The sequence below is a fragment of the Camellia sinensis genome, chromosome 5, assembly GCF_055761805.1.
Source record: "Camellia sinensis isolate YWXY chromosome 5, ASM5576180v1, whole genome shotgun sequence".
In the NCBI taxonomy this organism is placed as follows: Eukaryota; Viridiplantae; Streptophyta; class Magnoliopsida; order Ericales; family Theaceae; genus Camellia; species Camellia sinensis.
In genome coordinates, this window is record NC_138965.1 from 16,233,281 (window position 1) to 16,255,017 (window position 21,737).

At 41.5% G+C, this 21,737-nt stretch overlaps 1 protein-coding gene across 1 annotated transcript; it reads right to left on the minus strand.

The window, feature by feature from the left end:
• Window positions 1-12,411: 12,411 nt before the first annotated feature.
• LOC114278547 (uncharacterized) lies at window positions 12,412-13,858 on the minus strand. The gene is made up of 3 exons (XM_082871576.1): window positions 13,206-13,858; window positions 12,771-13,128; window positions 12,412-12,446 (listed from the first exon to the last, which is right to left on the minus strand). Exons 1-3 carry the CDS (start codon window positions 13,629-13,631, stop codon window positions 12,412-12,414), a joined length of 819 nt encoding a protein of 272 aa, XP_082727702.1. The 5' UTR covers window positions 13,632-13,858.
• Window positions 13,859-21,737: the final 7,879 nt, after the last annotated feature.

The window sequence follows — 21,737 nt, forward strand, 5'->3', positions numbered from 1 at the left end:
TTTTGATTCCCCTTTTCGGTTATTTTAGGTGCCAACGTCATTACAATAGTTTGCATTATCAAAATGAATCCATGATGAACTCTACGAATCTTGTAAATTATCTCAAATTCAAATCTCAACCCTTTAAAAAAATACATTAATGGAGTGAAATATTCCTGATTTAATTTGAAAGGTATTTTTACTCATCCATAGTAATTTATCAGCATGATTATGGTAAGTGTGCAATTTTTATAAACAAATTTACTCGTACTAAATGTTGTTTATCTTATTTATTTACTTATCTTTTTGAACCATATGTATTTACTTATCGACCTCTAGAGCTTGACACAAAATGATTGAACTTTTGTGAAAATGAAGTTCCACTTTTGTGTTTGATCTATTACGTAGTGGGGGATTGAGAATAGAGTCCTCTTCATGGCATGGTGTGGCAACTGAAAAATATTATTATTTTTTGAACTTTTTATATAAAAATAATTTATCAGAATGATGTGTTAATGATAATTTTTTTTTTTATTACAAGAACTCCGTCGGGGTTGTTAACAATTCCGCCGGTCCCAAGCCCGGGTTAAGGAGGAGGGTTGTGTGTTAGGTAGTCGACAGCCAGCACGTAAAAAAGCCGCTCGGATCCCTTATGAAAATGAATCCTACTTTGAATCGTTTAAATACTAGGTCGTTCCTCTCAAGTGACGCGTTGCGCCTGCCTCCGGGTGTTTCGAAAAGTGAGCAAAGGGCGCCGCATCGATGCCTGGGTGCGGTGAAAAATGGGCAAAGGTTTTCGCGTTTTTCTGGACGAGCGCGGGTAAAGAAGCTAGTCGAAGACTATAGGTTTAGGATAGCCACTTGGAATATAGGAACCTTAACTGGTAGGACGATAGAATTGATAGATGTTATGATTAGGAGGAGAGTTAGTATAGCTTGCATACAAGAAATTAAGTGGACGGTAGAGAAAGCTAGGGAAATTGAGGATACTGGTTTTAAACTTTATTATAGTGGTAAGGATAGACGCAGGAATGAGGTAGGAATCATAATTGCCAAGGGTCTTGTGGAAAGTGTGGTGGCAGTCACTAGGAAAGGAGATAGGATTATGCTAGTTAAACTAGTTATTGGAGGGAATATAGTGAACATTATTAGCGCTTACGCCCCTCAAGTAGGGTTAGATGATCAGACTAAGAGGGATTTTTGGGAGCAAATGGATGAGATCTTACAGGAGATACCCGTAGAAGAGAACCTGGTTATAGGTGGAGATTTTAATGGCCATGTGGGCATAGACAAAGTAGGTTATGAAATGGTGCATGGTGTATACGGTTTTGGTGACAGAAATGAGGCTGGAGAGAGAATCTTAGATTTTGTGTTGGCTTCTGACCTGGTGGTGGCCAATACTATGTATAAAAAGAGGGAGGAGTATTTGACAACCTTTAAGAGTGGATTAGTTAAGAGCCAAATAGATAATTTCTTAGTGAGAAAAGTGGGCTGTCTAAAATGCAATGATTGTAAGGTGATTCCTGGAGAGAGTCTGGTCTCTCAACATAGGATTTTGGTACTAGATTTATGTTTTAGAGGGCAATACCAAGCTAGGAAGGATGGTGGGCGTCGTAGGACGAGATGGTGGGACTTAAAAGGGGATAAACTAGAAATATTTAAGAATCGAATGGATAAGGAAAGTATTTGGGACTTAGAAGGTGATGCTAACACTATGTGGAATTCAATGGCCAATTGTATGAGGAGAATCTCAAGGGAAGTGCTTAGAGAGTCGAAAAGGAACGGGACCCAGCTCTAGGGAAACTTAGTGGTGGAGGGAAGAGGTCCAAGCGGTAGTTAAGGCAAAAAAAGAGTGCTTTAAAAAGTGGCAGAAGGAGAGAACTGAGAAAAACCTTAAGAGCTATAGATTGGCTAATAAGGAGGTCAAGAAAGTAGTGAGAGAGACTAAGTTGAAAGTTTATGATACCTATACACTAGACTAGATAGTAAGGAGGGAGAGAAGAGGGTATACAAACTTGCTAAGATACGGGAGAGGAAAACAAGAGATTTTAATCAAGTAAAGTGCATCAAGAGTAAGGATTCTAAGGTGTTGGTGAAGAATGATGAGATTAAGGAAAGATGGAAGAATTATTTTGAGAAACTGTTAAATGAGGAACATGGAAGTACGACAATAGGGGAAGAAATAATCAATAATACGATAAATCAAGACTATAGGTTCTATCGTAGGATTAGGAACTTTGAAGTGGAGATTGCACTTAAGAAGATGAAATCAAATAAGGCTTTAGAACCTGATGACATCCCTATTGAAGCTTGGAAGTGTTTTGGTAAAAAGGGAGTTCCTTGGTTGAATAGGTTGTTTAGCAAAATTTTGTTGACTAGGAACATGCCAGATGAGTGGAGGAAGAGTATTTTAGTGACAATCTATAATAATAAAGGTGATGTCCAAAATTGTAACAACTATAGAGGAATTAAGCTAATGTGTCATATAATGAAAGTGTGGGAGAGGGTGATGGAACGCCGATTACGAGACATAACAGAGGTGTCAGAGAATCAATTTGGGTTTATGCCTGGTAGGTCAACAATGGAAGCGATCTATCTTTTGAAGAGAGTAATAGAAAAGTATAAAGAAAAGAAAAGAGACATTCATATGGTGTTTATCGACCTTGAGAAAGCATATGACAGAGTGCTCCGAGATATAATATGGTGGACGTTAGAGAAGAAAGGGGTGACAAAAGGCTACATTGACATGATTAGGGACATGTATGAAGGGGTGGTGACCACTATTAGATCGCCAGCTGGAGAAACAAATAAATTTCCTATCACTGTAGGGTTACACCAAGGATCTACCTTAAGTCCTTATCTTTTTGCTTTAGTTATGGACGAGTTGACGATAAATATTCAGGATGACGTGCCATGGTGTATACTTTTTGCAGACGATATTGTGTTAGTGGATGAGACTAGAGAAGGAGTTAACACAAAGTTAGAGTTTTGGAGAAAAGCTCTTGAATCTAAAGGATTTCGGATAAGCAGAACTAAGACAGAGTACATGGAGAGTAAATTTAGTAACAATAACAATGAAAGCAGAGGAGAAATGAAGATTGAGAACCAAGAACTGCCTAAGAGTGAACATTTTCGTTATTTAGGGTCGATTATCACAACAACGGGAGAGGTTGATGCATATGTGGCCCATAGGATTAAGGCGGGATGGTGTAAGTGGAGAAGTGCGTCTAGGGTATTGTGCGATAAACGAATACCCACTAGACTAAAAGGTAAGTTTTATAGAACGGCTATTAGACCAGCTATGTTGTATGGGACGGAGTGTTGGGCAACCAAGAAACAACATGTAGATAAGATGAGTGTGGCTGAGATGAGGATGCTAAGGTGGATGTGTGGTAAGACTAGACATGACAGGATTAGGAATGAGTGTATTCGGGAATGGGTAGGAGTAGCATCGATAGAAGATAAGTTGAGAGAGAATCGTTTGAGATGGTTTGGTCATATTCAACGGAGACCAACAGAGGCAGTAGTGAAGAGATGCGATGCTGTAATGGTAGATGGAAGTGTTAGGGGACAGGGTAGGCCTAGATTAACGTTGACTAGCGTTATAAATAGATATATGAATCTACTTAATTTGACTAATGAAATGGCCTTTGATAGGGCCGAGTAGAGAAAAAGGATTCATGTAGCTGATCCCATTTGATGGGACTTAAGGCTTGGTTTGATTTGGTTTGGTACAAGAACAACTTAATTAGTTTTTTATTTTAGTTTTAACGTGATAGATTTATTATATTGCATATTTTTTATATATAATTTTTATTTGTATTTCATTATTTTTTGCAACAAATTTTTAATGTCAAGATGACGAGATGAAGCAACAACATATGTAGGTGATAAAGCGTGTACAAAATGTGTATACATGACATAAATTCATTTGATTATTTATTTAAATATTTAATTGTACATGAAAATCATATGCCTGTTTAAAAGTTACTGGAGTCAAAATGTATAAATTGATACTGTGAATATAAATTGTTAGGCTATTTTATTTAATTTCATAATCATGACCACGGACGAAAGCATTTTAAGATTGGAGTTAGTCTACTTTATCTAATTTTATAATCACGGTCATAGACCAAAGCATTTTCAGGTTGGACCTTTTTAAGAAAATAGTAATATAGAAATCTTAATTAATGTCATGATCAAATTATAAAATACAAATTAATTTGTAATCTAATTTATTGTTATCTAAAGTCTGCTAGCAAGATAAGATTCGAACCTTTGATTCTTTCCTCCTCGAAAATCTGTAATAATGGATAAAAATATTAAAAATGAGCTCGTGTTCAAGATTTCCGCCAAAAACATAAATAAAATAAATGTAATGTTTAAGAGCTTGATATATTTTTATTGTTTGGTATGTGTGACCTTTTTATGTGCTCTATGTCAATCAACATTGCCAAAAAAAAAAAAAAGAAAAAAAAACAGACAATATAGATGTATTTGCTTTTTGAAGCATTAGTGCATGCTATTTTATAATTACATTTTTTGATTAAATTAAAACACAACTTTAGATCTCACCATTTCAAACAAACAACCCATCAAGGCAACTTATAATTTCCAAAATGCCTATATTATTGAGAGGGTAATTTTTGGTAAAAATTGGGCCGAGCTACAGAGATGGACTTTATGACCCAAAGTATAAAGGACTGGATAGAAAGGCCCAATGGAAATGTAAAAGTTACTCCGGTCCAAGAGTAAGAAAGTTACTCCGGTTCAGGAATGGTAAAGTTACTTCGGCCCAGAAGAGATGTTGAGTTACTTCGGTCCGTACAACTTTTCTAGTAAGGCCGGTCTCGGAGATAGTCCGGCCATGATGTATTCTGGGTAGGTCGGTCGGAATGTTGCTACTCTGTAGATCGGTCCAAACACACCATGGTTCGTGTATGAGAGAACCGAGATATGGCGCAGCAAGAGGAAGAACCGAACTACTGTTAGTACGGCCTACTCTGTGGCTCAGTATAACCAGGTTTATCTCGGTCGTATGGTAGTTCGGCCGTGGTGAAAACCATCCCACTTGGTTTAAGCAGTGGGGGGTGTAAAAGGATAAGCATTATCCTTTAGGAGTATGAATCCTAGGAGGATTCTGCATGGAGAAATAAAAGTCCTACTAGGATTGTACCACTCGAAACCTATAAAAGCTCACAAGCATCACCTTGGAGGAGGTAACAGAACACAACACAATTTTGTTTTCTGAAAACATAGAGCTTTGTCTATTTGTCAAGTTTACTGACTTAGGCATCGGAGAGGTTTCCGGCACACACTCGCCGGCTAGCTCACGTTTGTGTTTTCAGGTGATAAAGCGACGTCGTACGGAGGAGCGTGGACTTGGTCAACAGGATTATACGAGAAGGAGAATTATTTCTTCCCCGCATAATTGGCGCCGTCTGTGGGAAGAAACAGACAGAACGAAACCTCTTGACTAAGCTTCTCCTTTTCTCATTCAATGGCACACATTGAAGAATTGCCGCAGTCCGCCGTCGACGGACTAACTCCAGAAGGGGGCGCAAGGGGTGAAGGATTACCTTCTGTCCCTCCCATTGCGGACTTGGAGCCCCAATGACATACCTCCAGGAGGGATGCTAGGGGAAGGCGGAATAACAGCCCCCATCGCTCTCATTCACAAAGTCCAGACAGGCAAAGACGGAGGATTGACCCTCAAGCTCTGGAAGACCGCGTGAAAGAACAAGATGAATTGATAAGAAAGATGGCGGCTTACATGGAGGCCTTGAAACGCCAGATGAAGAAAAAAGAAGTGGCGACAGGAGAGGGGCGCAAAAACAAGACGCCCCCTCGCCACTCAGAAAATCATAGTAGGAATACTACACCCTCGCAAGGAGAGAGCAAAAGCCTCAGGACAGGCGACACTCAATCCTGGTCTTCCAGAACTCGTCACTCCAGGTCTGAGAGGACGAGATCTGAAAGGTTATACACTGAAGGAAGCACATATTGGCCCTCACATTCGCACCAAACCAGGTCTAAACAGACGGAATTACCCAGATCATCCGACTTACGAACCGTGCTCGAAGAGAAAGCACGATGCAAGGAGGATGCTAGGGCAAGGGATCCACATAGAGTTTCAGCCTTGCAGCGGTTGGCTCCTCGGACGCATGGAAGCGTCGAGGTGGGAATGCCAATACCGCGCCCTGCCTATGAACCGACGGACAAGGCATTAGCAAGACTGCAGACTTCACCGTTTGTTCCAGCGGTCGAAAACGCGCCCCTACCATCAGGCTTCCTTCAGCCGAAATTCACCACATATGAAGGGAAGACGGACCCGTACTCACACTTGAGCCACTTTCGCCAAGTCATGGCTGTATACAGGCGAAACGAGGCCTTGATGTGCATACTCTTCCCATCAAGTCTTGGCGACCTAGGCTTGACTTGGTTCGAGAAACTTCCTGAGGGCAGTATAGCCTCTTGGGCACAATTAACAGAAGCGTTCGTAACAAGGTTCCGAACGAACACTAAAACCCCAATGGAGATCGACCAGCTTCTCTCCATCGACATGGGCGAAAAAGAGACCCTCAGATCTTACAACAGTCGCTACTGGGAGACATTCAATCAGATAGGGGACTGCCCCACCAATCTCGCCATTGCACAATATAAAAGAGGCCTTCCAGTTGGGAACAGACTGAGGGACTCGATTACCATGACGCCACCCCTCACTATGGAAGCCCTGATGGAAAGAGTGCATCAGCACATCAGGGTAGAAGAGGATAGCGCACGTGCCAAAGCAAAATCTAGTGCGACCGTAGTACCGGAAAAGAAGACCTCAGCGAAGGTCAATACAGTAGATCATCAAAGCAAAAACGGGCGTGGCAGACGAGATAACGGAGAAGACCCAGATAAAAGATGGTTGAGAATCCGCACTGCCATAACCACAGTGTTCAAGAAACCGATATATCGGATTCTTAGCGAAATAAGAGATGAGCCTTTCGTCAAGTGGCCAGCCAAGCTAGGAGAAGCCTAGAAGGACTATGACGAAAAATCGCGGTGCACCTTCCACAAAGAAAAGGGACACCGCACGGAGAATTGCACGCCATTGAGACAACACTTGGAAGAGTTGGTGGCAGCAGGCCACTTGGACAAATATATTGAAGGAGGGACGCAACCAGCCCCCCAAGATCACAATAACCCCAACGGAATGCCAATCGACGCCCCACCTCAAGGCATTATCAATGTAATACATGGAGTCTTTGAACCTGAGCGTGCATGCGAGCTCAAGGGATCAATCAAGAAGGCTGAGCACTTTAGAGAAGTGTTAAGTGCACAACCTGCCATCAAGAAGGGGAAGACAGAGGCAACAAATGTTATGTCTTTTTCGGATAAAGACTTGGATCGAATATACTGTCCTCACAATGATGCCCTAGTCGTCACTCTCTGAGTCAAGGATTTTGACGTCAAGCGGATTCTGGTTGACCAGGGTAGTTCATGTGAAATCATGTACTACGACACATTTAAACAACTGAAGCTACAAGACAAAGACTTGGCGCCTGCAGTCTCTCCCCTAATTGAATTCAACTCCATGCCAGAGTGGCCCGTCGGCAAAATAATTCTTCCAGTCAGAGCAGGAAGCATAACAAAACAAGTGGAGTTCTGGGTATTAAAGATCCCCTCCACTTACAACATCATCTTGGGCAGAACATGGCTGCACGCCATGCGTTCGGTAGCGTCATCCTACCATCAGGTAATGCGGTTCCCCAACGACACCGGTATAATTGAAGAAGTATATGGAGATCAGATCATGTCAAAACAATGTTTCGCCACGGTAAATGGCAGCCGCGCTGCCAAAGGATACGTTCATTCGGTAGAGGAACCTGAAAGTAATGAACTATTCGCGGACGTCGGTAAAGAGGCTAATCAGAAAGCGGTGGAGGACTTGGTGGAGGTAAAAATAGATGAGAAGAACCCGGATAAGTTCTTCTTGCTTGGCTCATCGTTGTCCAGCGCTGAGAGATTAGAGGTCTTGGAATTCTTGACCTCTAACATCGAAGTGTTTGCCTGGACGCCCTACGACATGCCAGGCATTGATCCAAACTTCATCAGTCATCAACTCAATGTCCACCCATCCGCCAGACCAGTCATTCAACGCACACGCAGATCGGCACTCCACCACGCCGAAATAGTGGCAGAAGAAGTAGGCAATCTGCTGAAGGCAGGAGCAATTAGAGAAGTGCGCTACCCAAGATGGATCTCCAACACAGTCGTAGTACCAAAGAAAAATGGCAAATGGCGAGTCTGCGTCGACTACAAAACAGTCAACAAGGTGTGCCCAAAAGACAGTTTTCCTCTACCCCGGATAGATCAACTAGTGGACCTGACGGCAGGGCACAACCGACTTAGCTTTCTGGATGCATACAGAGGCTATCACCAAATCGCCATGCATGAACCAAACTAGGAGGTCACATCTTTTACAACTCCAAGAGGACTATACTGTTACAAGGTCATGCCCTTTGGCCTGAAGAACGTAGGGGCGACATTCCAACGGATGGTCACCAAGATGTTTGAAACATTGTTAGGCAGAACAATGGAGGCTTACATCGACGACATGGTGGTCAAAAGCAAGAATGAGAATGACCATCTCAAGGACTTAGGAGAGATGTTTGAAGTCTTAAAGAAGCACAAGTTACGCCTCAATGCATCCAAGTGCGCATTCGGAGTAGGATCTGGAAAATTCTTGGGCTTCCTTGTGACCAACCGGGGTATAGAAGCAGACCCCTCCCAGATCAAAGCAATCCAGGAGTTGGAGAGACCAAACTCAGTCAAAGAAGTGCAGCATCTTACCGGCATGGCGGCTGCGCTCGATCGGTTCATAAGTAGGTCGTCGGACAGACTACGACCATTCTTCCAAGCTTTAAAAGCCAAGTTTGAGTGGGATGAAGAATGCGACCGAGCTCTGGAAAGCTTGAAGGAATATATGTCTTCCCCACCATTGCTTGTTACCCCAGTACCTGGTGAAGAACTCTTCTTGTACCTTGCAGTCTCTCAGCACGCAGTTAGCGCAGTGTTGGTTCGTGCAGAAGGAATACAACACTTGCCCATTTTTTATGTCAGCAAGACATTGTTGGGAGCCGAAACAAGGTACTTGCCCTTGGAAAAATTAGCATTGGCCTTAATGATGGCCTCCAGGAAATTAGCACACTACTTTCATGCCCACACCATAGTCGTCCTCACAGCCTTTCCACTAAAAGCTTTGTTTGAAAGGGCGAACTTTTCTGGGCGAATTTTGAAGTGGGCAGTAGAGTTGGGACAATTCGACATCAAGTTCCAACCCAAGACCGCAATAAAAGCCCAATCTTTGGCAGACTTCGTCGCAGAGTTTACTCCTGGAAGTCATCATATCTGCCCAGTCGACCTAACTGACACAGCCGAGCTAGGGACGGAAGTTGACGCCGGAATAGCGCAACCCCTAGTAGAAGGTACTCAATCAAACTCCAAGGCAGACCAGGCTAAGGACAACAAGGAAGAAACAAACAAAGGCTCACCAACAGTACAATCAGATAACAAAGGGCAGACAGCAAACATGGACCTTGAAGAAAACACCATCCTTGACCCCACGACATCATCTGACCCCTCCACGTGCTGGAAGTTGTTCGTTGGGGAGATGTGGAAGCTCTTTGTAGATGGAGCATCCAACCGGCATGGTGCAGGGCTTGACATAGTCCTCATCTCCCCAGACGGCCTGGTTGTAGAGCAAGCAATCAACCTTGGTTTCCCAGCATCAAACAACGAAGCGGAGTATGAAGCGCTTCCCGCAGGACTCAAATCAGCATGCTACATGAAGGCCACCGAACTAATGGTTTATAGCGACTCACAACTGGTGGTAAATCAAATTTCTGGCGACTATGAAGCGAGGGATGATAGGATGGCCAAGTACCAAGAGTTGGTCAGAACAGAGATCAAGAAATTTGAAGTAGTAAGGATAGAGCAAATCGGTAGGGAGGAAAACAGCAGAGCAGACGAACTAGCAGGTTTCGCCTCCATGGCAGATACCTCCATACCCCATCCACTACTGATCGACTACTTACCAAGACCAAGCATAGAAGACCCCGAAGCAGAAGAAGTATGTTGCGCAGAATTAGGCCCCTCTTGGATGGATCCCATCATCCTGTTCCTAAAAGACGGCATCCTACCAGAAGAGAAAAAAGAAGCCAACAGAATAAGGGCGAAGTCGCAGCGATTTTGGCTATCTCCATCTTTGGCACTTTACAAGAAATCATTCTTAGGGCCTTACCTAAAATGCGTTCATCCTAGCAAAGTGGAAGCATTCTTGTTCGAAATACACGAAGGGGTGTGCGGAAGCCATCAAGGGGGAAGATCGCTAGCTTACAGGGCCATTTCGCAAGGATATTGGTGGCCATATATGCAGGCAGACTCAGAGAAATATGTGAAAAAGTGTGAGAAATGCCAAAAATTCGCGCACCAAATACATCAACCAGCTAGAGAACTCCTACCATTGACTAGCCCATGGCCTTTCGCAATGTGGGGCTTAGATATAGTAGGACCACTTCCAACAGCACCCGCGGTAGGAAGTTCTTTCTCGCGGCAACAGACTACTTCACAAAGTGGGTTGAAGCAGAAGCATTGGCATCAATCAAGGAAAAAGATGTGAAGAAGTTCGTCTGGCAAAACATCATCACTCGATTTGGCATACCAAAGGCCCTAATCTCAGACAATGGCACTCAATTCGACGGCAGAATCTTCAGAAGCTTTTGTGAAGAGTACAAGATAGAGTTCTACAATTCTACACCGGCATATCCTCAAACGAATGGCCAAGTAGAAGCATCAAATAAAGTCATCTTGGATGGACTTAAGAAAAGACTAGAGAAGGCAAAAGGCAAGTGGGCGAACGAACTTCCTCATGTTTTATGGGCTTACCGCACCACACCTCGACGATCAACAGGAGAGACACCATTCTCCTTAGCCTATGGAATAGAAGCAGTAATCCCACTGGAAGTTGGCCTCCCCACAATTCGAAGCGAAAACTTTGATCCAGGCTTAAATGGAGAAGCCATAACATTGGAACTCGACCTTGCAGAAGAAAGAAGAGAAAAAGCACTGGTTCACATTGCTTCATACCAACAAGAGTTGATTAGAAAATACAACAAAAAGGTGCATCCAAAACAATTCAAGATCGGTGATTGGGTACTGCGCAAGGTCATGGGAAACACCTTAGTACTAGGAGATGGCAAATTAGGGCCGAACTGGGAAGGTCCTTACAAAGTGGTTGGGTTAGCAGGCAAAGGGGCATACCACCTAGAAGACAAGGACGGCAAAGCAATCCCTAGGCCATGGAATACAACCAATCTCAAGTTGTTTTATTTTTGGCTTTTTCTCTTTCAAACATATGTAATTTTCTCTTTCCTCAATAAAACAATCAATTCTTTTTCAGCATGAGTTGTTCTTTGTAAAAGTTAGTTTTAGTGAAGATAGGAATATTACAAACCTTTTATTCTAAGTTAGCTGGAAAAAACTAACTTAGAGGTTGGCTGGAATAAACCAACACCCTTCCTAAGCCCAGGATAAGGATCCAGGCTGCAGGACGTTTGGTCGAAATAACCAAACATTGTTCTAAGTTAGCTGGAAAAAACTAACTTAGAGGTTGGCTGGAATAAACCAACTCTCGGTACTCCTCAGTCGAAGTATGAGTACGGCTGAAGAGTGGTTGGCTGGAATAAACCAACTCTTAGTACTCTTCAGCCGAAGTATGAGTACGGCTGAAGAGTGGTTAGCTGGAATAAACCAACTCTTGGTACTCTTCAGCCGAAGTAAGGATATGGCTGAAGAGTGGTTGGCTGGAATAAACCAACTCTTAGTACTCTTCAGCCGAAGTATGAGTACGGCTGAAGAGTGGTTGGCTGGAATAAACCAACTCTTGATACTCTTCAGCCGAAGTGAGGGTATGGCTGAAGAGTGGTTGGCTGGAATAAACCAACTCTTAGTACTCTTCAGTCGAAGTATGAGTACGGCTGAAGAGTGGTTGGCTGGAATAAACCAACTCTTAGTACTCTTCAGCCGAAGTATGAGTACGGCTGAAGAGTGGTTGGCTGAAATAAACCAACTCTTGTTACTCTTCAGTCGAAGCAAGGGTATGGCTGAAGAGTGGTTGGCTGGATTAAACAAACTCTGTATACTCTTCAGCCGAAGTAAATATATCGGCTAAGGAGTGGTTGGCTGGTAAGCATAGTTTAACCAGCTAAAACCGGAATAAGAGTTCAAATAGAAATTTCATTTAAGACATTACAAATGCAAGCATACGAATCAAAACCGGAATAAGAGTTCAAGCAAAATTTTTCATTCATTGAAAAGCCATTACAAAGAAGGGGCATAGCCCGGTTACAAGAACAAACAATAACGAAAGGAAAAAATACATAATCAAGAGAAAAGTTCTTCAATTTCGGCATCAAAAGCTGCATCACCATCAACTCGAAGACCGGTTTCAAGAGGAAGTTCGCTCTCGGTTGCCAGGATGGTTTCGGTTAGAACCACGGTTTCACCTGGCGGTTCAATAGTCAGGTCTTCTACCATGGGCTCCGACCGAACTGATGGGTCCGCACTGACAACCGGAGTATCTTCAGAAGCAGAGGAGTTGCCGGAATCTGAGTCTTCTAGAAATTGCTGCTGCAGGGCATTAGCATACTCCGTAAGGGAATTCGGTATGAAGTAGGCTGGAGGGTTGAAGACTTCGGTCTGTTGATCATGACCGAGCTTCTCAACAGCCGCCCTCCAGCCACACTTGAAGAATAGCTCCTTGGCAACATTGCATTGCTTGGCATAAGCATCCTCTGCCTTCTTGAAGCCTTGTTTGCCGGCTTCCTTTGCGCTCTCCTTTATTTCGGCATCTTTCTTTCTTTCGAGCTTCACAAGCTCGCGCAAGTACTTGTCCTTCAGAGCTATGGCAGCCTTCTGCCTTTCTGCTTCGGCCGAACTAACCAATCCGGTCAGCCTGCTGTTCTCAGCTTGTAGCTCGGCCATTTGCTTCTTGATGTCTTCTACCTCGGCCGACTTCACTTCGGCTTCTGCCACAGCTTGCCTTGTAGTTTTTCTGAGTTCCAGCACTTTCTTGTGAGTGTTGTAGTTTTTTTGAATTGCCTGGCAAAACAAAGACTTCCCATGAGCCGAAGTAAAAGTTTAAAAAACTAGACAGAAAAATGGACAGAGCTACATACCAGGATCATGGACTTTGTGGCAGACCGGATGGACTTTAGTTCGGTGTTTAACTGCTTCTGGTGGTGCTCCATATCCTTGGGGAGGCACACACTCTTGGCCAGGCTAAAGGCCAACTGGTGATCTTTTTCAGCGACAACCGAATCAGCATCAAGGATATCTCGGTCGTTGAAGCTAAGCTTTGGTGCCCAGCTGGTGATAGTTCGGTCGGCAGGCTGCGGTTGGGGGCTCGGTGGCAGAATCGGTGGAATAGCAGTCTCATCTTCTACCGGTTCAGATTCGGTGGTTCGGGCGCGTTTGGTTCGACGCGACGAAGATGGCTGTTGTGAGGGGAGGGCCACAACGACAGGCTGCGTTTGGCTTGGTAACGGTACTTCGGGCCTGCTTGTCTCGGTCAGAAGCGCCCTTAGTCTGTTCTTCTTGGCCATTTCCTCTTCAGCAGTTAATGGAATTAATCTTATTTGTGGCAAGGTTGGGTCCGGCTCTGGGGCGTCTTCGAGAAGAAAATCAGTTACTCTGGCTTTACGACGACCACTGTATCGGTAGGTCGGCTCGAATTTCAGCAATTTGGCCCAACTACGTTCAAGATATCGTAGTGCGGCTCACAAAATTGCAAGGTTTGGATAGCTGTATAAGGAATGGAGGTGGGCGGAATCTGCGAAAGAAGAACTATTAGTTCGGTTGATAGACTAACAAACCGAAATAAAACATGAAATATATGCAAGAAAGAAGACCGAAGTTAAAATTACCGGGCTCTCCTTTTTTCCAATTGATAGGTCGGCCAGGAATTTGGGCTTGAAAATCCTCAAAGTTCCCAGAGACCCAGAAAAAATCATCGTTGTTTAAGTCTTTGTCTGGTGTATATTTAATTATCTTCTCTCGGCGGCGATGTATTCTAAGATAATAAACCCACCCATCTTCTTTTGAGCCAATGGAATATTGGTGGAAGATTTCGGCCAGGCCAAGGTTTAGTCCGGCTTGTTGGTTCAGTGCGGCTATTCCCATAATGATGCGGTATGAATTAGTGGACAGTTGGGTAGGGCATAGTCTAGTCTGCCTAAGAAATTCACAGATCAATGGTTGGACTGGAAACCGTAGTCCGGTTTTTATAATGGATAAAAGGGTGAAGGGGACAAAGCCTTCGTTATCCCAGGGAATGACATCTCTTTCGGCTAATGTCAGGTGGACATCATCAGGTATGTTATAGTCCTTCATGAATTCGGCTAAGCCGTCTGGAGTGTTTACTAGGTACCTATACTTACCCATCTATGGTATAAATTAAGAATAAATTAGTTCGGTCGGAAGATTGGGCTCAGTAGCTCGGTTGAGCGCACGAAGATGTGCTTGGGCAACCTAAGTTTGCAAAGTAGAAAACAAAGGGGTTAAGCACTGATCATTGGACCGTGCTACAAATTAAAAGCAAGGTATAAGAGCCCTACTTCGGCCTCATGAACTGGTTCTACCTCGGTTCGTCAAAAGGTTTGGTAGCTTGGTTTGAGCAGGTTGCTCGTTAGACCGGTTCATCGTCTAGGGGCAGCTTTCTGAGTTCGGTCTAAAAAACTAAGAAAGCTGGTTTAGCCCCAAAGGCCTAAATCGGTTGAAGTATGAATAAAGTTACTTCGGTTGAGCCTCTAGGGGCAGCTTTCTGAGTTCGGTTTAGAAACTAAGAAAGCTGGCTTAGCCCCAAAAGCTTAGTTCGGTTGAAAACCGAGGTTCCTAGTTTAATATGTTCAAACCTCGGTGATCTTATTTCGGCTAAAGTGAATCAGGCGTTGGTGACTCATTGAAACTTTTGTTATTTATTCAAGTTCTAGTTCGGTTATTGACTAAAGTGATCTACCTATATAGGACAAACAGTATCCTAGTTCGATTGCTACATAATTTTGGATCTAAGACTAGTTTTCTACAGAAGTTCATACACGCATGGGTTCTGCTGATGCTTTTTCATAAAAGTATAGAAGCGAACCAGAAATGGACAAAATGTTTGCAAAAAACATACAAAACAAAATATACAGATGAACAGAGCAAGAAGGATAGGCTTGCTTACCAGATTGAAGAAGATCTAGATGGAAGCGGCAACAGTAAAGGAGGCACACATGAAGTATACTTTACAGTTGCAAGAAAAATGAAGAACTCGAAGAGAAGGAAGGAAGTGAATGGCAAAAGTGAAGGGACCTAGCCTCAGGGATTGTTTTTGTTAGAAAGCCCAAAATTTGGGCGGGACTGTTCAAAATTCGCGAAGTACGAAAGACGGCGTGACAGCCGTCCTCAATCAATCAGAGCGTGCCACGTGTGAATAGAATGGGAAGCGTTACAGTCACTGTGATTGAAGAGACGTTTCGGTCAGACAAGCAGAGCCTGGAGTAAGATAAGTTCGGCCGAGAGGCTAAAGGAAATTTTAGTTCGGCTGGAAATACTTACAAAACTTCGGTTCGGCTGGAAGACAGGTAATTCCAATCATGTTGTACAGATGGAATTACGGGGCAATTGAGAGGGTAATTTTTGGTAAAAATTGGGCCGAGTTACAGAGATGGACTTTATGACCCAAAGTATAAAGGACTGGATAGAAAGGCCCAATGGAAATGTAAAAGTTACTCCGGTCCAAGAGTAAGAAAGTTACTTCGGTTCAGGAATGGTAAAGTTACTTCGGCCCAGAAGAGATGTTGAGTTACTTCGGTCCGTACAACTTTTCTAGTAAGGCCGGTCTCGGAGATAGTCCGACCATGATGTATTCTGGGTAGGTCGGTCGGAATGTTGCTACTCGGTAGATCGGTCCAAACACACCATGGTTCGTGTATGAGAGAACCGAGATATGGCGCAGCAAGAGGAAGAACCGAACTACTGTTAGTACGGCCTACTCTGTGGCTCAGTATAGCCAGGTTTATCCCGGTCGTATGGCAGTTCGGCCGTGGTGAAAACCATCCCACTTGGTTTAAGCAGTGGGGGGTGTAAAAGGATAAACATTATCCTTTAGGAGTATGAATCTTAGGAGGATTCTGCATGGAGAAATAAAAGTCCTACTAGGATTGTGCCACTCGAAACCTATAAAAGCTCACAAGCATCACCTTGGAGGAGGTAACAGAACACAACACAATTTTGTTTTCTGAAAACATAGAGCTTTGTCTATTTGTTAAGTTTACTGACTTAGGCATCGGAGAGGTTTCCGGCACACACCCGCCGGCTAGCTCACGTTTGTGTTTTCAGGTGATAAAGCGACGTCGTACGGAGGAGCGTGGACTTGGTCAACAGGATTATACGAGAAGGAGAATTATTTCTTCCCCGCACAATTATATATCATTATAGTTGCAATTTTGTTTTAGATGGTCTTAAAGCAACCAACTTTAATTACTTTATTGAATACAGGATCACCAAAAAAAAAAATATCAGGGAAAAATACACACAAAAAAAAAAAAAAAAATCCTAAGGTTTTACTTCATTAACAAATTAAACCCACAGTTCTTAATTTTATCACTTTAAACTATAATTTTTTAATTTTAGAATTCACTTTGATTTTTTTTTTTCTTTTTTTTCTTCATATTATGAGAAAACAAACAAGTAAGAATCAATCCATTCTAAAACGTAGTGTCTCCATTCACAAAAACAATGAAGCATTTGGATATCTTTAATGGCATTCATGTATATATATGTGTCAAAATCTTTAGACAAACAAAGTACAAAATTCAAATTTCCGAAACAGAATGAAAATCCATCCCTCACCACTTTCAGAAGCATACAAACTTGATAACAACCGGTCCATATTTATCTTCAAAGCACATGCACATGATTATATGTTTATATATATAAGAACCGCTTAGCTGCTTAAGCTTACTTTGATATTTTGGCCATGCCTTTGGAAAAGTTGTTTGACTTCTAACCTTGCCTTTCTATACTATTTCAATTGAATTACTGATCAAGCCTGGCCTGTGCTAGTTACGGTTGGAAGTATTTTGTTGTTGCTGATTATTCTGTGTATTGCGTAAACTATATTTTTAGTGCATACTTAGGCCTGTGACAAGGTGAGAGACAGGGGACATGCAGCTTGATCACTTGAGCAAATGGGGTAAAAAAATGAACCTGTGTTTCTTTGAAGACTTGGTACAGCAACATTGCATTTCCTTACTCTCATGTCATCTTTTAACATCCAATATTGATGATTTGAACTTGGTTTAAGGGTTTGACTCTCAAATTAATAGTGTCATACCTAGGCTTTATTTTGAAGCCATTTCTCATTCTTACTGGTTCTGATTTTTTGCTTCCTTGCCTATAAAGAAATTAGTAAACCATGGAGTACCTTTACAGATTTCAACTTAAGTAATTCTGTATGATGTTTTAGTGTAAGTTTGGATGACAGCTGTTAACTAGTTATTGATTCTAATATTTTTCGTTCCTTAACAGGCTACCCCCCGTTTGGGAGAGCTGCAAATGTTCAGGTTGCAGCAGGAGAGCAAAAGTATTGGCACAATGGCAAATCAGAGAGAGACCTCGTCAAAGAAAATTGCACGTGAAAAGGGAAAGCAGGGACCCAACATAGCTGATGAACAGTGAACAACAAAACGGAAAAAAGATACAGATACAAACATAACGAAAGCACGTGGAGTGGATAAAGCTGAGGAGAAAAACTCTCTTCAAAAAAATGAAGGTGAAAATGTCCAAGTCCATGAAGGCAAAACTAGTAATGCACATGGAAAAGGAAAAAAAGATTTTATCCCTGAAAAGCCCAAATACAATGACCAATGCACTGCCTTTGTATCAAACCTTAGCCTTCAGGCAAGTTGTTTGCTACCAATTCATCTTCTTTTGAGCCGCACACTCTTATGCACCCACATGCACAAATGATCATGAGAATCAATTGTCGTTTATATCATAATTAATTCATCTAATGATAACTTGTACGGGCAATTTACGAGGATCTACGAGCTTTTTTCAGTGATGTGGGTGGAGCAGTTGCTATTCGCATATTAAAGGAAGGACAAGTACACTGGAAAATCAAGGGTACAAGTTTCTCTCTCTCTCTCTACACATACATCCAAAGGCCTTAATTTTATCTTCCTCTGCCCTATCCATGTGTTGTGTGTATTCTCAAATGTTAAATGAGAGAACTGGCAATCTCCAAGTTCGCTATCAGTAGCAATTTGTTCTGATATTTCAAGTTGGTAGTTTCATATTCAAACCTCATAACAGAGATTTAGATTAGAGACAGGAGTCTTGACAAATATTTTTTGTGTGGGACATAATGAGCATGCAGTTTTTGTGAGGTTCTTCCATGGCCAAAATGCAGCAAAATGATGCCTGCTGACAAATGCAATCCAGTGTATGTTGTAGTTATAGTTGTGAGTTTCTAAAAGGAGCATACTTCATCCATGTTTTGTTATCTTGCATATATTAATTTTGGTGGATCTGATTTTTGGACTCAAAATAAGATTTTAACTTTCCAAATTATTTGCTGCAATGCCCTAGGCCCTAGAATGGACTAGGGCTTTGGGGATAGAATTGCAGGGAGAGGTTGCAGTGGAGATGAGTCCATCTACAAAGTTGCATTGGCCTCGACCCTAGATTGGTTACATAGCTGGTTCTCAGCTTAAAGCCCCCCTGTGCTTGGCACTTCTCTTCTTCTGAAAGGCTAACTTCAAAAAAAGCTCTATTGTCATGTGTTCTGACTGGTTGGTGAAAACACTACACATCAGGAACTATGACCTAGTAGGAGTTACTAGTGTAACTGTTTTGGCACTTCAAATGTTCCTCTTATTTTAGCAGGTAACTGGTAATGTTCTCTAGTCTTTTCAGTGTCCTTTACTTGGGAGTTGTTGGGGGTTAGTTCAAGGGCATTGAGGTTTCAAGTCACTCCTTAAAAAGTCAATTAATTAAAAAACTGGAAATTTTAATTTTACTTCGTAACTGTTTTTGCAAAGATGCATTTCTTTTCTTTTGTTTATGCTCATCCACCTTCCTCTCCATTGTTATTTGTCTACACTTTCGGTAAAGCACACATGAAGCATTTGTAGGCACTCCTTATCACCTTCATTCTACACCCTTGTGTTGGTTTAATGCCTTTATTTGCTACCATACTATAAGTCCCATCTCATAGTACTGCTATCGTTCCGCAAAGCATTAAATACAAGCATTATCTTAGATGTGCAGCCTGGTTCTTTATGTTATCCTGGAAGTCCTGCTCCAAATGAATTAAACCAGGTTCTTTCTGTTAGTTGGAATAGTTGATCTGAAGTTTTTAATTCCTTGTTTGGCCACGGGTGAGAATGACATCCAATTTTCAGTTGGATGCTGGTTAATGAAATCCAGGCATATTGGTTATCCAGCAAAAAAATTTATTTTTCATTTAATATTTTATTTTTGAAATATGGCATTAATTGTTATCATAGAGGGTTTAGTCTCTGCATGATTCATGTTTTGCATGTCTGAGTGAGATGTCATATTGATGATTTTGTCAATTTTATAATATCACTGGTACTGTGGTTAATCCTTGTGATGAAAAAGTCAAAAAAAGGTCACCATACTCGTGTTTTGTGGCAAAGTTCTGAATTCCGTGCATCTTTATGTGAATATTAATTTTGAAGGAGTAGTAGTTTAATGCATTCAAATTAGTTCTAATCTTGTTTTCTCAATTCTGTAGGGATTGGCTTATGTGGATTTCTCCGATGATGTACACCTTACTGCAGTGCAGCTATGGCAAAGAACAAGCGAATGTTTCTCGATAAGAAATTGAGTATTGCACGGTCAGATCAGAAGCAGCGGAGAATGAGAGAATCTGTTGGACGTAACACCCCAATGGAACATGGTATGCTTGTCTTTTATTCTTCCTTTTATTTTCTTTTAATAAATGTTCTCTCCTCCACTCAGTGTTGCCGTGTGCCTATGCACATTGCTTGCCAAACAATTGGGTTAGGAAGAAATTTTTTAGCAGGGTTGAGGCATGTGTATATGGAAGATTTGAAAACTATTTGCTGTATATGTTTTAAAAATTTGAGGGGGAAAAAAAAAAGAAAAGTAAAATGGGAATATTCGAAACAATCAAAATGAGAAAGAGCTATGATTATATGTAGCCAAAACCATTTCTCAACCTGCTCATGTCAAGTAGCAAGGCAATCTCATAATTCCAATCATGTTCAGTCTCTCAATCCTTCAACTAGTGGATTTAGAATATAATAGTGTGTAATACATGCCATTCTATAGGGTAGGCGCCATATAATGAAGGTTTCCTAGACAAGAAGTTAGTTTTATTTTGCTTCTTTAGTAAGAAATCTGACTTAGATTTGAAATTGTATAATTAATTTTCTGAAGTGCCTATTGGTGAGAGATGGTCCTACTCTATACTGTTGGACCTAACGAATTATGTTTTGTATTAAAGAAATCCGTTAGATATGCTAATTATTGCAATTTATTATCAAGTCTAAAGTTCCAGAAAGCTTACTCATGTCTGTTTTGGCTATCACATTGTCTTTCATCTCCATTTTTTTTTTTTTTTTGTAGTTTTTCTTACAAAGGTTCTCCCTTTGGTCATACAAACCAATGATGAACATGTTTTATTCTCAAATTTAGGTTAAGAGTTTTTAAAGGCGACGATTGAATTATAGGCATTGTTGTCTAATCGTGAGTGTCATCCTAAATCAAATCCTAGAATTTTATTGTGTACTATATCAACATTCAAATATCTCAGCAAATTCAGAAACAAAGAAATGTAAGCAAAATATGAAATGGCAGTCAAAGGTAAACTGTAGATAATATAAAAAATGGTGAATGAGGAAAATAAAATAAATAAAAAGAGAAAAAGGTAACTGTAGAAAAAAAAAAAGAATTAAGAACGGAAAAGAAATAATTGGGAACATATACAAACTGCTGAGTTATGTGGTACCTTCATTTACATTTAATGATTGATTGATTTTGGGTTTTTAGATTTTTGCCTCTAGTAGCAAGTTTCTGCGTGCCTTCCAAATTTTTTGGAAAAAAGAGTATAATAATACTATAGAGTACAACCCAGTGGGCGCAACGCAGTTGGTTAGGAGAGGGGGCCTCAAGTTGCTACCAACATAGCACTTGGCGTGGATTCGATTCTCCCCCATTGCATAAGCCTTGACTTAAGCAGAGCTTGTATTGAGAGGTCGGTGTAAACTCCCAGGTTATAATCTATAGTCCGGAACGAACAACAGGACACCTTGGTAATCTCGACACGGGCACTACCTCGGACCTACGGGAGGATGTGAGGATTTTCTGGATTTTCTTGTACCCCCCCAAAAAAAAAACTAGAATACATCTTTCTTAAAATTAGAGAGGATTAACATCTGAAAGGATTTTCATTGGAAATATCCTTAACATTTATTTTTCTTACAAATACCGAAAAGCAACCAAAGTTTTTTTCCCCATGTATTTTGGTTTGATCATGAGATGTACTTTAGTTGGGATCATATCAGGTATACCTATCGATTACCTCTGATGCATATGGTTTATCATATTTTCAGATGCTGACAAGTGACTAATACCATTGGAAGTTAAATTTCATAAGTGTGTTCATTGGTCCTGTC